A 16,958-nucleotide genomic window follows, 5' to 3' on the forward strand; every position below is an offset into this window, starting at 1 on the left:
TTTTCTTATTTCTTTCTTTCTTTTAGTTAAATGAATATAAGTTCATTTTTTTTCAAATAATTTTGCAGCATTATATATTTCTTCTTCTTTGTTTGATTTTTTTGTTTTTATTCTTGTTAAAAGAATAAAACAAGAAGAAACTTAAGAAGGTAAAACAAAAAGGAAAAGATGAATAAGAAAAAAAGCGACAGAAGATGAGGAGAAAGAGAAAGAGTTTTGAATTATGCAGAATTTATCAGAATAAAAATACACTTAAATCTCTTCATATTATACTCAAATATCTTCGTGTTATATCCAAATTTGCTGCAAATACAAAAAAAAAAAATATTTTCTCTAATGCTATATTTTTTTTCTGAATTGAACCACACCTCAACCACTTGATTGGATTCAAAACAATAATCAATTTTGTTCTGATTCAATTGACAATCTAAACTTAAATTGTTCGTTATCTGCAATAACAAGATAACTTATAAAGACTTGTTGGGGAAGAATAATTCTATTTCTAATAGCTTTTGTCATTTACAAACGTCTCGTTCAATTATACTCAAATGAATAGTGTGTCATAATAAAACACTAAATTGCTCCCGAATAATCCGGAACGACGTCAGGGTAACAGGTACCAAGTGCCAACTTAACAGCATTACAAAGGTTCCATACAAAATTATTCAACCTTGTATTTTACTTTGTTTAATCATTACGAAAAAATGGGACTCTATCAACTCGTCAGTTATGAATACAGAAAAATTCAGAGAAAAAGTTCCCCAGCAAAGCCGCGCTACATCGTATATATATTATATGTGAATCCAATTGCTACACTATAATGGATCCCCAGCTCATCTTTACAAAATTAGTCTAACCACTCCCTTCCCTTTCCTTATCTCTCCCCCTTTTCCTATACTAAGAAAAAGAAAACTATAAAGTGAATAATCTGTTACAGGTGCTCTCCATGACCATTGGCAGATATGACTACACCAGCATCGCCACAGGAAAATGACCAAGAATATCGAGTAGCATAATCTTAGCATATATTTGTGCTCCTAACGTTCACAACTTCCAAATTAGGTTCCAACTCCAACCATTTCTCACTGTGCTTCCACTTGTGTAAATATCCTTAGCATATATTTTGCAAAAAAACCAAGACGTATACGAATAGATCATTCATCATCATCTGTTAAGGCTGCAAAGGAAAAAGGCTTGAATTTGTAGCCATCACCATGGTAGAATTTGTTTTGAAATTCGACCCAGTGAAGCCGCAGGGCATGAAGAAAAGCACTAAGAGTCTCCATCATAAGCAGTATAAAGGCAGTTGCAAAGGCAAACACGGCTAGCCCCAGTAACCGAATGATAAGATTGTCATACCTGTAACAATTGCAACCAGGAATGACATTAACGATTAAAAAGTAATATTTAAAATAAATAAACACAACAAAGAAATGCAGATGGGCCAATGGTATATAAAAAGATAGGTTATAACTTATTAAGTTTAACTCACCCCCAAGCAAGAAGCAGAACTTTCTCATAGAAAACAGTAGAAAGTTCGGAGTGAGCCAAGCTGCAAAATGGTTAGATAAGTTCAATAAAGGAACAAGAATCTCTAAAGCAGGAATTTGCAGAGTAGAGGAAAATCATGGCTGAGCAGACCTAAGTGCCCAAAGTCGAAGATACGAAGCTGTATTTGAAACTGAACCTAGAATAAACTCAATGGCGTGGATCATTTGGTGAACAAAAACCTCACTGAAATTGAATTCTTCATGATGATGTTGCCTGGCAGAATCTGGCTCCTCAAGATCCATCTCAGAGGTATTAAGAATACCATAACTACGACCTTGAAATCTCTGTTTAATACCAGCAACATAAAATATGAGTCTCAGAAAACTCATTGTCATGGCCTCCTTAGTTACAAGCTAAGACAAAAGTATAGAACAAATAGCTGGAAAAGATGTCTGCACAGCTGATAGGACTTTTAAGTAGAATGCTGATAAGGTTTTCCAGGAGAACTGATGTTCAACAATGTTGAGAATAAATATACAAATATGTGCATGAAATAAAGAAAATCATAAACAACGGAGGTAAAAATGGCACCTCAGTATGAATCTTCTTTAGTATAAAAGGTTTTGGAAAGAGCATCCACGGAGCCGCAATCAGTGCCAAAAGCAATAATACAATCTGCAAATCATGTGCAAAACTCAGCATGATGAAAACTGAGGAAACATAACAATTAATTATGCAACAACAAATAAAAGAACCAGATTCATACTTGAAGTGGCCTTTGACCCCAGAACAGCTCATTATCACCAAGATTATCTGTGGGGCTCAAAAACATGTATATCATTACATGATAAAGGTCCGCCTGAGAACCAGTACACCACTTAACAACAATGAGGAGGGAAAGATACCCAAATAAACTGTTAAGGAAAATCATCTGCGGCACAAACTGGTACCTGCCAGCAACATGAAGAGTAACTGAGTGAGGTAAAACCTTCAATGAAACAGATAACATAATAATAACTGCATGAGCCAGGAAGAGTGACACACCTTATATCCAGTGAGTTCCCAAAAAACCGAGCATTAAAATAACTTAATATAATTCCCAAGTTCATATGCACCACACCAAGCAGAATGGACATCTTCATCTTCATAGAGTTCAGAAAAGCCAACTCTGAACGACTTCCACGCCACTTGGGATCCACACCAAATGGATATGGATCTCGGACTTTGACCAAGCCAATAGTATGTGCATCCCTGATAGGAGGTAATGGTGTTACGGGAAATAAAGGGTCAAAGAATAATATAGTAACATATACGCTGGAAATACACACAGAATATATTAATATCTAATGAAATATCACGACCACATACTAATCTACCATGTTATGGAAACTCACCTAGATCCATCAATAGTAGTAGTAGTAGTAGTAATGAAGAAGAATAATTCCAAGTAATAAACATTGAATGTACAATGGAACTCAAAATTATGAGGAGAAATTATGACAAGCAAGCAAGGTGTTATATTATCAAGGTAATAAAAAAAATAAAATTAAAAAAAGAAAAAGAAAACAAGACATTGAAGTGCATCAAAGTTAGAGGTAAGAAACAAAAAACATACCTGCATGTATTATCTCGGCATCTGTAAGCTGACTCACCAAATATGTGAAACGGAACAGAAAAGAATTCATTGTAGATTAATCCACAATAGATTGAGAATAGTGACATCAAAAGAAGTACATAGCGTCCACCAAATAGCATCTCCATAAAACTTCCAAGCTTCTGCAGAAAATAAATAGAACTATTAGGTAATTAACTGCCATGCCAAGTACACCAAAAGTAAAGGACATGCTTTATCCCTCTCTAAACTTCTATGTACTACAACAGATTTTTTTTCAATAAAACACTTACAAATTTTCAAATATTTTTCTAACACAAAATAATCAGGTTTTTCTGGTACAAAGTCTACAAGATACTAAAGAGAAAAAAAAAATTGTAGTTCCAAGAAAATGCCACCTTGCCAGTGCTGTATTTATGAGCAAAATAATGTTAAACACAGGACACGCCACATCTAACAATAAAATGCTTAGACAGCATTCATTTTTTGAGCACCAACAACGAAAAGGAAGGAAATTCAAATTGGCACATCTCAATAATAAGATTATCCATTCATCAACTATATAGGTCACAGCCCATTACATATATTTGCCATAATCATTAAGTTTCTGATTGGTTTTATAAAACAGCTAAAACAAAATTACCTGGGTACTGAGCTTGCTTTCGCGCGCTATAAGAATCAATGCTCCCAGCAACAGGCAAATTCCATGACCCCAATCCCCAAACATCACAGCAAATAGGAAGGGGAATACAATAGTTGTGTAAACAGCAGGATTTGCTTCTTGGTATCTCGCAACACTGCCAAGTTGAAGGGCTAATCAGGAATCTTGCAAGTCTTCATTAATTATAAACAGAGGAAGTAATAGCTAATGCACTAGAAAAAAGTTTTCTCAAGGCACTATATATTCCTAGAATAACAATGCAGAGTCAAAAAGCTCAAACAATATGAAGGAATTGTATCATGATTCATAACTTCTAAAGAAGTTTTACATTCTCTTAGACAGGTTGAGATTAACAAACAAGTTTAGAAAGAGGTGGGAACGGGACAACTCGCCCACTTTTTCTATCCATAAAGATTCATGCACCCAAGTGTACAGAGGAATCTGTGATTTGTAAAATACTGATTAGGTTGAAAATCGAAACTTCAGTCTTTTTCCCTATTCTTCCCAGTATACAAAGCTTTGTTATCCTTCTCTAATTATCTATTTAGTCAAAAACCACTAAATCCAGTTGGTTTTCCATGAACAAGTAAGAAACTTTCTATGAAACATTTTATCACGAATTTACAATTCAATGACATCTTAGTGCAAGTTTAACTATCAAAAAGAAATAGCTCTACATGTTGAGGTTAGAAATTACAAAAACCAGGCAAGATCATGTCATCCTAAGTTATCTTTCTGAAATTCTACATATACTAATCAGATATTTACCATCTATTGACCGAAGTATATGGACAAATAATGCAATAGAAAGCACTCCAAACAATAATTAAGAGATTAAACTATTCACAGAAACACAAAATATAAGGCTCACCCATATGCATCAACAATCTCCTGATATGGACTTGTGAAACTGTTGGTCCTAAAATATGTAGGTGGTGATTCCACTGCATCCATTGGATGGCAGATTATGCCTACTTGTGAACTGCTATCAAAAGTTGCCCGTTGCAATGCCTCCTGAATCTGAAAAATCATTAAGTGCAAGCTCTCTATTAGAGAATGTATATCAAACATGTTTTTAACTCCTGAAATATTAAAAGGATAATAAGTGAATGGTAAGTGTGCAACCAACTTAAAGGATTCAGAAATCACCTGTGTTTTTGCAAATATAGGGCACCATCCCTCTCCAACAAGACACTTTTTTGTGACATCAAAATTTAACATGTTCAGTGTATCATACACGGCCTTCTCTCTTCTTACCTAGGACAAGATGATGAGAGCAGTTGGTTCAAAATGAGAATTGATTACTTGCACAAGATAAGATATATTAGGACTGCTTTGCAGTTGAAACAAGACAGACAAAAAGAAAATCATACCATGTTCATCCAGTCTGATAGATGTTCCCCTACAGAAGCTAGAGCCTTATTGCGGTGCCTCAACCCCGCATCCAAAGTTGCCTCCAAGTCAGTAAGGCGCGACGAAACCTATATCCAAAAAAGCAAACTCTTGACCCCTAAAACATCATTGCAAGAATATGCAAAACCCAACAGTTAAAACTTAAAAACAACATCTTCCTTGGAAAACTAGAAAAGCATACCAACCTCTCTAGTTATTTGCCTCTGTTTGCTTATATCTTCTGGAACAGGATAACAATTTGCCCCAAATGCCTCACAAATTTTCAGAATCTTAGTTCTTGCCTGCTCCCCAGAGAAAAACACGACGAACACTGTTTTCTCAATCTGAAAAGAAAGGGGGGGGGGGGTTATGGGAACAGAATAGGTCAGAATGATGTGTTTGGGGGAAAAAAAGAGGGGGAGGGGGTGTTGGTGGAGGAGAAAGCCAAATCTATCTTCTTAAAAGTAATAAGAAAGAAGAAAACCATTTCAGCTGAAACAGGATCCATGATTTGGTCGTCAGCTGGTGCCTGATTGAAAAGCATATTGCCTCTTGTAGCACGAAACAACATCCTTTCAAACCGAAGTAGCTTGGATTTACAAATTATCCCACTGATAAATCTTAAACCAGACGGATTTGATGGTCCAGGTCTTATTTCCTGCAAATTAAAATTAATTTAGTGGATTGACAAGATATAATAAATTTACTAAACTAGTAGAGAATCTTTGCAATTTTCAGACTAAGCAATTGCTACAAGGAACCTGTTCAAGCAAAGATGTTGTTTCAACAAAGTCATTTGAGTATACATTCTCTTGTAGTTCTCTCTCGTCAGGAATAGCACGGCCATGACTTGAAACAAGAAAACCACATGCCTAAAATTTACCCACAAAGTTATATCAATACATACATGAAATAAAGCATATAGAAAATATTTTATTTGCTAAGAAGAATGGTATATCATTTTTTGAGCTAACAAATTAAAAACCGAAAAAAGGGAGGGGGTAAAAATAAGGAAAGAGTACTGATATGTCAATAACAATAAATAAGGTGCATATCTACACCCCTAAACTTTGAAATTAAACTGAGAATATGCTTGCTACAAAACATCAAGAAGAAAAATAAATAAATAAATAAATACCTTCTGCAATACAATCTTGAATTCGAGGAGTTCATTATATGATTGCCGAAGTTTGTCACTGTTGGAATTCATTTCAATTAGCTCATGTTCATGCTCAGCAAGTTGTATCTGGTTAAAGTGAAATCAAATAGAATTTAAATCAGAGCACACCCACCAACTTAAATAGCAGCAGCATGTCATTGCTGGCAGCTTGAGAACATCAAATACAAAATCTTTGGAAATAATTGAATATTATACACACACACAGACACGACCAAAAAAAAGGGACATAGAAAGACACCTCTAAATCCTCCAAGTCAATCTCTGGTTGCAGTGCAGTATGAGAAGAAGACATTATGCCAGCTTTATTGATTTGATCCTTGAAGAATCGTAGCTTCCGTGACATTTCCGCACAACGCTTTACCTGCCAAAAGTGGAATGTGTTACCCATTAATAACAGAATGGACAACAAATAAAAAATGTTATTTAAAAAAAGAAAAAAGAAAGTCATTACTTCTGAAGATAGATAACATATATCTAGTTCAATAAAATTATAAACAAAATTACAGGAAACTTGTTTGGTACAAAATTTAGTAAATGCACTCCCAAAGAAAAACTAACACCTAAAGTCCAACCAGTTTGTTCAGTGTTCTAAAATCAAATTATGATAATTAGGGTGAGTATTACCTGGCATGCACAAAACAACCTATGTTACTGATTTTGCCTTTTGATATTTTTAGGCGACATATATTGATATTTGTTATGAGAATTGGCCATACAGTCATATCCCAACAGCAGAATAAAATCTACAGAATACAGACAAGACCATTCAAAATGAGAAAGGACGCTAATTAATGAAATGAAGGTTACCTGATTAACAAACGTTCTTTGGAAAGGGCTTTTATCAGCATTTAACTGCAGACAAGGAGACAGTGTTCAAAAGTAAACATTGAAGGATGATAGAAAAATTTTAAGCCAGCAATATATGAACAATAAACTTTACAGAGCCACACGGTACTGCTATGACCAACAAGCCTACAGAGAGATTTTTCATATAAACTCTGAATCTGCAAAGCTCCCACCTAATATATTATAAAGATACAATTTGGAAGGGTCAAATATTATCCACGTAATACACACAGTTGTTATTCTCTCCAACTGCAAGTGTCTGAGAGAACAGACCAGATTCAGAAGTAACACAATCATTTTTCGTGTGAAAATCCAGCATATTCAGATAATCAGAGCCTTGATTTTGGACCTGAAAAGGCAGGCTTAAGGCTACAGCTCTTAAAATGAATCGTAATTATCACATGCAGTGTAGCTGGTTCTCCACCAGATTTAAGCAACTCCTTCTAACATTCTAAAAGAGCTGCTGACGAAATAACAAATGCCACCAAAAGTATCCTCCAACAAGTTAAATTATGACTGGAAAAACATAGTCAACTGCATGTGAGGCCACTCTGTATAAAATTACCAGTAGCATTCACCCTTATCAACTATACTCAAATATGTATTGGAAGTTGAAGATTTTGGAGGTTGGACCCAGCACTTTCAACACCTCCTGATCCAACCCGGTATTAACAACCTTCAACAAGGATCAAACATAAACTACAGCTCGAGAACCTAATTAGTAATTGACTAATTGACTAAACTACTAAACTTAGCTCGGTAATCTACAATTCTACATTGTTATGAACAATCCATAATCCATACAACCAACAACACAGACCAAATTCGAAGCTCTTTACTCTCTAATTATAATTTCACTCAACAACCCATAAATCTAACATAAAGACACACCTAAACGCCGAATCAGTTTGCATAAACTGTTTTGGCATCAAACTGATTCGGCATGTAGGATCCAAAATCCAAAAACGCATTCAAAATGGAATCTAGTATCGCCGCATTTCCAATCTATGTCAATTACCACATCTAATTCATTCAAGTAGCAGTAGCACAACTCATAAAACCATGCAACTTAGGGAAACGCCACACAAGACTTGGAGAACACCTCAAAACACCAAAAATAATAGCCGAAAAGAATAAACAACACGAGGAGCGAGAAAATGGAGAAAATCTGAAGGAAGCAAGCTCGGATCTGGAAGAAAAAGAGAGATTGAGAGAGAAACTCACGTCGCGGAATTGGAGGAGTCCGAGTTCGCCGAGGTAGGAGATGGCTCGGTGAGCGGACTCGGCGGGGATGATGAGCTGGACGAAGGTCATCTTCTCCGATCGCATCAGATCCATCGGCGTCAAGTTGTCGAGGAACTTCTCCATTTTATCGAGAAACATTGCAGAGAAAAATCAATGGATCTAGCCTTCACACGCTCTTATATATAGATCTGATTCTGAAGACTTGCGTTCTTCGTGCAGTTTTTATGTGTGTGGCGTAGGGAGTGGGGAATTAGAGTTTAATTTGAAGAAGGTGAAGTTTAAGACTCCGTTTCCAGTTTCCCCTTCCCAACTGCCATTGGAATCGAAAAAAGAATGAAAAAAGTGGGAACAAGTATAAAATGAGACCAACGCTATTTGGTGTTGGTGGTGGTGGTGGTGGTATTTTTTCTCTCTATAAAATTCCTCAAGGCTCGTAGTTACGCTTACACATGCAATCGGTGACGGTGTGATTCATATATCGTAATCTAACAGCCTGTAATTTTACCTATCCATGGCGCAATGCCGCAATCACAATAACAATTTTAATTTCAAAGAATTGACATACTATTTACTTCACATTAATCTATTTAAATCCTTAAAAAGTAACACGAGAATATTATATAAGTACAAAATATTTGACTTTTGTAATTATTAATTATAACAGAATTAAATTACTCTTCATTGATAACATAGTAAATTAAATTTAAGCTCTCATGTTTTTAAAATTTTCAGATTTTTCTCAAAAACTATGGAAACTTTGAGGATTTTTAATAATAGCCTTTTTTTTTAAATGATTTATCACATTGAAGCACCATTTATAGAACATTACTGCAATTTATATAGTTATTAACTTTTTATATAGTTTGATGTATTGATGTTAGTTTTCTACCGACTACCGGCACTATTTGTTAGTTAATTACTAATAGTCTAATATCAATATGAACTTAATTGATCGAGTTTGTTTAATATTGATCAAAATAATGGCTTTGACCAAACAAATAGTTCTTGCCATATGCATGCTTCTATTCCACTTCTTTCTGTTGCTTCCACCCTAATGCAAAAGGGAGATTCGTAGCCAATTCTAGGGTGCACTTGGTAAACTCACGTGCACAGTGCACCACTTTCATCTCATCCATCCAATACAGTTAACCATTAAACCTATGGTTGAAACTTAAAAATGAGTAGTGGTGCATTCCAAAATTAAACCAGCATCACAATCTGTTACCTAGTGCAAGCACCAATATGCATTGTGCTTTTATATTCTAAATAAATATGTGTGTGTGATCAAATTCCAAGCATGTGTATAAAGAATAAGGCTTTGTCGGTGACCCAAACATGCTTCTCCTTGGAGGCACCTTCAACCTTTTTGGGGCCGTTGCATGAAACACTAGCTCAAGTCGAACAACGTTGTCATAAATGGAAGGAAGAGTAATTTACAATCCACCATAGATCATAGAATTATAAATATATTATTAGATCTTGGCCGTTAAATAAAATAGTGCGTGGTGTACCGCACTTTTTAAAAAATGCACCATAAATATAGTCTTTCTCTTTCTTTGATCTAGATCTACTCAACTTTTATTTTGGTAATGACTGATGAGATTTTCTTGTAGGATGGTAAGATCATTTTCTTGCTGTATAAGATTGTTAAGTTAATATGATTTTGGGCATAAACAGATAATGAATAATTATCAAGGGCAAAAAAAAAAAAAATCACGAGTCTTTTAAAAGCAAGAATTCATAAGTTAAATATGGTGAAAACTCAGGTACAGTCGACTTCACGTGAAGTTGATAGCTAAGAGTCGTTAGATGAAAATTTAGTCAAATCAGTCAAATCATCTAACGACTCTCAGCTATCAACTTCACGTGAAGTCGACTGCACCTGAGTTTCCACTGTTAAATATTTAAAATTTCATGAATCCATTAATCTAATGACTCTTTAACTTGCTTCTGGTGATGAAAAAGACAGGGTTGCCTCAACAAGTCTTTCTTCTTAGTTTTCTGATGACCTGGTCAACATTTGATCTAGCATCTGTCATGGAATTATCCTAAAACTTGATATGCAAAAGTTTACTTTCATTTTCTCCTTTTTGCTTTAAATGCTTCAATTATTCCGAACCAATAATCTTAGCACTCAGAAAAAGAACCACTACTCTTAAATTATTATTAATTTTTTTTCCCCTCACACATTACACACCTTTGTATATTATGTCATTTTCTGACAAACATCAGTTTTTATTACAATTATACATACCTTAATTCAAATCTCCAATTGATTTGATTGATCAACAATTTCATATGTGATCCACTCTTAACACATGTGAATAACTGGCATATACTTTGTAAACAATTCACTAAATATGAAGATTAAGCTTGGTAGCTTACTATCAAATCAATTAAGCATGGATATTAGAATTTTATAATTTTTCAAAAAAAAAAACTTAAATCACTTTTTTTTACAAAAATTATAATTTTGATTAGAGTCAAATCCAAATAACAAAAGGCAACAAGTCTCACAATAGAACAAGCACGTTTGTTTTTCTTTCTCTTTTTTTGTTTTTGGACGGACCAGCACGTTTCTTGAGAGTTCAAAGGCCCAATGAAAATTATTTTTGTACTGATTGAACTATGCTTACTTCTGAGAAAGAAAAGCTATTCTTACTAATAATACAGATTCAATACCCAATTAATGTTTTGGACCTTAATTCCAATTAAACCAAAACCCAAATCTGCTAAGAATAGAGAGAGGTCTAGTAGATCTTGTACATGACCAACATAGCCCGGAGAAAAACCATAGAACGGCCCAAAATCTTTACTCTCTTCTTGTCCTGCTCAAAATGGGCTCCCAAAATAGCCCATTTCTGTTGGGAAGGTACAGGCCGCAACCTTTAACAGGCCCAATATATAGAGCCTCTCAAAACTTGCACACCCATTTTCATAAAAAAAAATGCACATAATAATAAAGTTAGCGAAGTTTATGTGTGAACTGTGAAGGAAATACAATATAACAGTCAAGACCAAAGAAAAAATAAATATAAAAATAAAATAGAATATAACAGTTAGGTCTTTCTCAATTTTAGTTTTTTTTTTTTTTTTTTTCAAAAAAAGTGTTAACATTTGGTAGTCTTAATGTATATTTAACTAATGAGACATTTGAATCAAGTGAGCAACGCTCACATGGAAAAAAAGTGATTAGTATTAAATTAAATTGGCGCTTGCAGAGAGTGCAAAGCGTCAATAAGTGACAGCCCAAAAGTTATTCTTAATTAGATTGTAATCTACTGTCGCTATAGCTACATGACCACATTGTGTGTTAGAAAATGATAGAACAAATAAAGTGGGCGCATTCAAAAAAATAAATAAATAGAAAAATCCTAACTATGAGTTGATATATACAGATGCGTGCATGTTTCGCACGCACTTGTAACATTCCATAAACCTTTTTATTTTATGATTAATATTATTATAGCTAGCCAAATGGACAACACAAGCACGCATGCTCAGCTCACAAATTTTGAACTGGCGCAAAACAAAACCAACCTAAATTAGAAAATAATGATATTTTGGAACAACTTGCTGTACCGACACAAATACAACCAAACCATATTCTACATATCTCGTATGCATGCATGTAATAGTATTTATATCATCATTGCCACGTGGAGGACATGGAAGAAGACTTAGTGATGAAGAATAGACCCAGCCATCTATTTTTGTTTGCTTCCTTAACCTTCTCCATAATCGTACAATTCCTGTTAAAGTTCAATCCCATCAAGCGATTTGGCACATTGTGGTTGATATGCACACCAATATGCGAGTAATTATAGGATCCACTTCATGCCATGGGGATCGAGATCGAGGGCTAGCTTTTATTTGTTCTTAGAAATTTCAGTTATAAACAAATATTTGTTTACAAAAAATGTTTGATATTGTCGTGTGACGTGTGCAGTGCATGGTGTGAATTTGTGTTGGTGTGTGAGGGCATGCCACGTTGAGAGTAGAGAGGGATACGTTAGAAAAAAGGAACCAAGTTTGGAGTTTGGAATTGGAAGTTAAGTTAGCAATGAATAAAGGACATGATGATACAGTGTTTCATTTTCATGATATTCCTTTCAATAATCCATCATTGCCAATTTGCCATTACCAAATTCTTAAATCAAAAGAGAGCATGACGTGGTTCGTGTCTCGCGTGTCTTCCATCATTTTGCTCACGTGCCATCTCATCACCCTTCACCTCTCCTCTTATAATATGTGTGTGCTCGCTCATAAAGTTTAGGAAAATTTTTAAGTGTACTAGTATACTAATGTTTCAGTCATTTTTAATCGTTCATTTTAATTATAAAAAGTATATATAATTAAAATCAATAGTTAAAATTTACTGAAATACGCCGATGTACCGGTATACTTAAAAACTTTCCTAAAGCTTATTCTTTAGTTTATGTAGTTCATTTGCAATGTTACTTAGTATAAAAGGGTTACATCGGTGTAGCGATTAATTTTTATATCTATTATTTAAAAACCAAAATTTTAATGCCTATACTAAAATCAATTATCAATTATATTTGGCAGCTAATGTTTTTCATACGTAAGATGGTTAACTCATAAAGTCATCTAAATATATAAATGGAATTAAATGGTTAGTACAATAAAAATTATTTTTACTTGTAAATTTTTAATAGTAGTAATATATTAAACACTATATATTTTATTTAACTTATATTTTTGTAATAATTATATATTTATTGTTGTTATATTATATATATATATATTATAATAGCTATTATTAGATACTTTTTTGCAACAACTTATATATATAGTTGTCGCTAAAATTTTTTTATGATAAATATAAGAAAATTCATGTCTAATTCTCTATAAAAATATTATTGCTTATTTATTTTTTATTGTTGTTAAAAATAAAATAAATGACGGTCAAAAATAATTTTTTTTGGTAGGAGTGAATTTTATAAAAAAATTTATACTATCACCAGCTATATGAATTAAACTTTAAAGATCGTTGTTTAGTTTATGTACTTTATTGTGTAATTAACTAATTATAGTATAAGCTCCACTAAATTATAATTCTTCCGTGTTCTAATGTTTTCGTCATCTCTGATTTTAAGGTAAAACATTGTGTGATTGTGTCATAAGAATATAATGATTTGTACGAATACACATGTACGTATGCTTGTTTACTACTAATTGACATACTGATTCGAATACGAATATGAGTAAGTAATTCTTTTTCCCTTTAATTGGTATTAGGAAACTAACCATGTCATTTTAAGAAGTAAACATAGACCGAGGCCCCGGGCGGTTTATTAATTAAAAGTGGTGTGTGAACTTTGAAGGGAAATAACAAGCTAAGCTAGTTAAGAGAACATTATCGGAATCCTATACCCTACACACATTCTATTTCGATGAAAGTGTGAATGAAGGAATGATACTTTGCTTGAGAATGGAGGAGAAGTATTAAGTGTGGGCCCCACCCCTGTCCATAATGGAAGATTTGACGAAGTTTGTTGTTGTTGTGACTTGTGAATTATGATATATCTATTCTTCTTCTTCTTTTACGGAGATGTGTATGCGAGTAGGGTGAAGTGGGTTTCGTTTTTACTTAAATTCGGTTTTAAATAACGATTAAATTTAGAGGAACGAGTAATTTTGATGTTTTGTAATCATTAATTAGTTATTAATAATATTTTTAATGGTGTGAGATTATATTTAATGATAAAAGATTACTCACTTTTGTTATAATGATTAAATATTGGCTAAAAAACACAAAAGTTGCTGACTCCGTAAATTTTTCCTTAATTTTATTATTCAGAGTTTTATTCATTCGGTTTTAGATATAGTAAAATCACACTGTTTTCGAATCACATTAAAATTAAATCTAGATTAGATAAAATTCGAATTTTAATAAATTTTATATCAAAAAATTATAATACACATATTTATAAAAAAACATACTAGTTATTAAAAAGTTAATATCTATATTTAAATTTATTTTGCCTTCTTTTATATGGTGTATGAGTAGGGTGAAGTGGGTTTCGTTTTGACTTAAATTCGATTTTAAATAATAATTAAATTTATTATTCAAATTTTTATTCGGTTTTAGATATGATAAAATCACACTATTTTCGAATCACATTAAAATTTAATCTAGATTAGATAAATTCAAATTTTGATAAATTTTATATCAAAAAATTATAATACACATATTTATAAAAAAAATATACTAGTTATTAAAAAGTTAATATCTATATCTGAACTTAAATTTGTTTATAAATTTTAATTTTGTACGTCTTTGATTTATTTTTTAATTCAATAAATGTAATTAAAAATAAAATAATAAATTTATAATTATTATAATATAATATTAAAATTAATTTAAATTTTTTTTAATCTTTCTAAAATACGCATAAATTGGATGAAGTCGAATTTATCTTAATTTGGATTCAAATCTAAATAATGATTGGATATATTTTTAAAATTTTTATCATACTTTAAAGCATAAATTTGATAAAATCACATAAATTTAATCTTTAAATATTTGAATTTGTGTCCGAATCATGTGTACTCTTGTTAATTGAATTTAAATTTTTTAAATTTTAAATTTTTAATTTAGAGAATAAAATATAATTTTTTATTTTTAAATAATTTTTTTTATATTTTTTTTTTAAATTTATCTATAAAATAAATAATAAAATATCATATTTTATTTTTTAAAATAAAATTCAAAATTTGGAGGATTCAAATTCCTATTAAATAATATTCTTGTTCTAAATAAGTTGGTGCTAGGTTACGCTGGTGTTGCCTCCATTGGACCTTGGTTGTTCTTCCCTCGTAAACTGCAATATTCCCGTCACAGCCGCATTTCTTGTGCCATGTGTTCGGTACAAACATCTCGCACCTTCTTAAAAGGACCCACATCTCACCGACCTCTCCCATTTCCTACCATCTATGTCTACTTTCATTCAACCCTAAATTTATTATTTCCTCTTATACCTATTCGGCTATTCAACATCACCCAGATCCTCCTTCAGAATTTTAAATTATCCAATTAAATTTCTTATAAACTAGTACGAGGTATTACTATAAATTTCAGTAAATAATAAAAAGTTACTATACAACATGCAACAACAAATCTTAGCTTATTCACTCAAAAAAAACCAAGTTTTCTCATTATTAATTAGACTTCGATTAAAGAGCTAATATTTTATAGCTATTATCAATCAATTTTTTAGAATTATTCTATATTTTAAATCTAACTCAAAATTTTAAATTTTTTAAAACGAGAATAAAAAAATTACAATAAATAATTAATTAATACTGATTAACTAAAAAATAATTCTCTATTTTTATTTTTTTAATTATACGAGTTTAATTAACAAGTACTCTAACAATATATAATAAATTTATTATTAGTAAAAAAATTTTAGTTTTTTATTTAATAAATATAAAATAAATATATTAAAATTTTAATTGATAACCTTTAACATATGTCTGTCGAATACAAAATAGATAAATCATAATTATAATGCATCATCAAGTGAAATTTTGTATTTTCAGACGGTCATTGCCATGATAGTGTGGACTAACAGTCCAAAGCTACTTAAATAAAGCAGCTGCAGCCTTGTAGGGTACTGCATCACAGAAAAATAGTAACATAATTAACTATGCTAAAATGCAACAATACTACAAATATAATTTGTTTAGGAAACTGTTTCTAATAAGTATTTGCAAGCACACGAATAATTAAATACTTATGTGTATAAATATTATTAATGTAGCTAAAAATAGATTTAGATTGGGAGAGAAGACAACAAGGGAACTCAACCTAGTGTGATGACCACATTCTATCTTAATGTATTTATATGCTATAACAGTATTACTTTATTCATATGCAGTAAATGCATGCAATAATAATATTTTTTTAATATAAATTATGAAAAATATTTATTTTTTCAAAACTCATTTTTAAGTTTTATTTATCAAGATGCATTTTTTTTTATTTGGGCAAGTTCGTTGCATATTCCGGTGAACTCTATGAAGATTAACAAGTTCGCCTTACTCTTTGATGAACTCCACTTTAAAATATATTAAATTGAGTTTGAAAAGTTAACATCATCATCTTCAGAGTAAGTACATCGGAATAAATTATATTTAACAAATATTTTTTTAATTATAAATCTAAAAAATAACTATTTTTCAAAAATAAAATATGACTTATTCATGTATACTCTGTGTATTCTTATATATTCTGGAAACGATGACAATGCTTACTATTGTTAACTTTTCAAACTCAATTCAATATACTTGAAATGGAATTCGGCCGGGAGTAAAACGAATTCTGTAAAATTTATAGAGTTTGTCGGGGTGTGTGGCTAACTTGTCTAAATAAAAAAAACGTGTATTTGGATAAATAAAACTCAAAAATAAATTTTAAAAAAATAAATATTTTTCATAATTTATATTAAAAAAAATCCTGCAATAATATGGTTATTACTTATTACTATCTATTAGTATTGTAC

The 16,958-nt window shown here is 31.8% G+C and overlaps 1 protein-coding gene across 1 annotated transcript; it reads right to left on the reverse strand.

Annotated features, from left to right (window-relative positions):
* Nucleotides 1-654: 654 nt before the first annotated feature.
* Nucleotides 655-8,985, reverse strand: LOC107613113 (V-type proton ATPase subunit a1). Its single transcript, XM_088496319.1, has 18 exons — nt 8,407-8,985; nt 7,144-7,188; nt 6,575-6,697; nt 6,295-6,402; nt 5,918-6,028; nt 5,641-5,814; nt 5,363-5,500; nt 5,138-5,245; nt 4,914-5,021; nt 4,636-4,784; nt 3,747-3,900; nt 3,107-3,267; nt 2,536-2,742; nt 2,258-2,441; nt 2,083-2,166; nt 1,642-1,835; nt 1,493-1,552; nt 655-1,359 (listed from the first exon to the last, which is right to left on the reverse strand). The coding sequence occupies exons 1-18, from the start codon at nt 8,563-8,565 to the stop codon at nt 1,155-1,157; spliced, it is 2,472 nt and encodes an 823-aa protein (XP_088352445.1). The 5' UTR covers nt 8,566-8,985; the 3' UTR covers nt 655-1,154.
* Nucleotides 8,986-16,958: the final 7,973 nt, after the last annotated feature.

The sequence above is a fragment of the Arachis ipaensis genome, chromosome B8 (assembly GCF_059453495.1).
Source record: "Arachis ipaensis isolate K30076 ecotype BB chromosome B8, ASM5945349v1, whole genome shotgun sequence".
In the NCBI taxonomy this organism is placed as follows: Eukaryota; Viridiplantae; Streptophyta; class Magnoliopsida; order Fabales; family Fabaceae; genus Arachis; species Arachis ipaensis.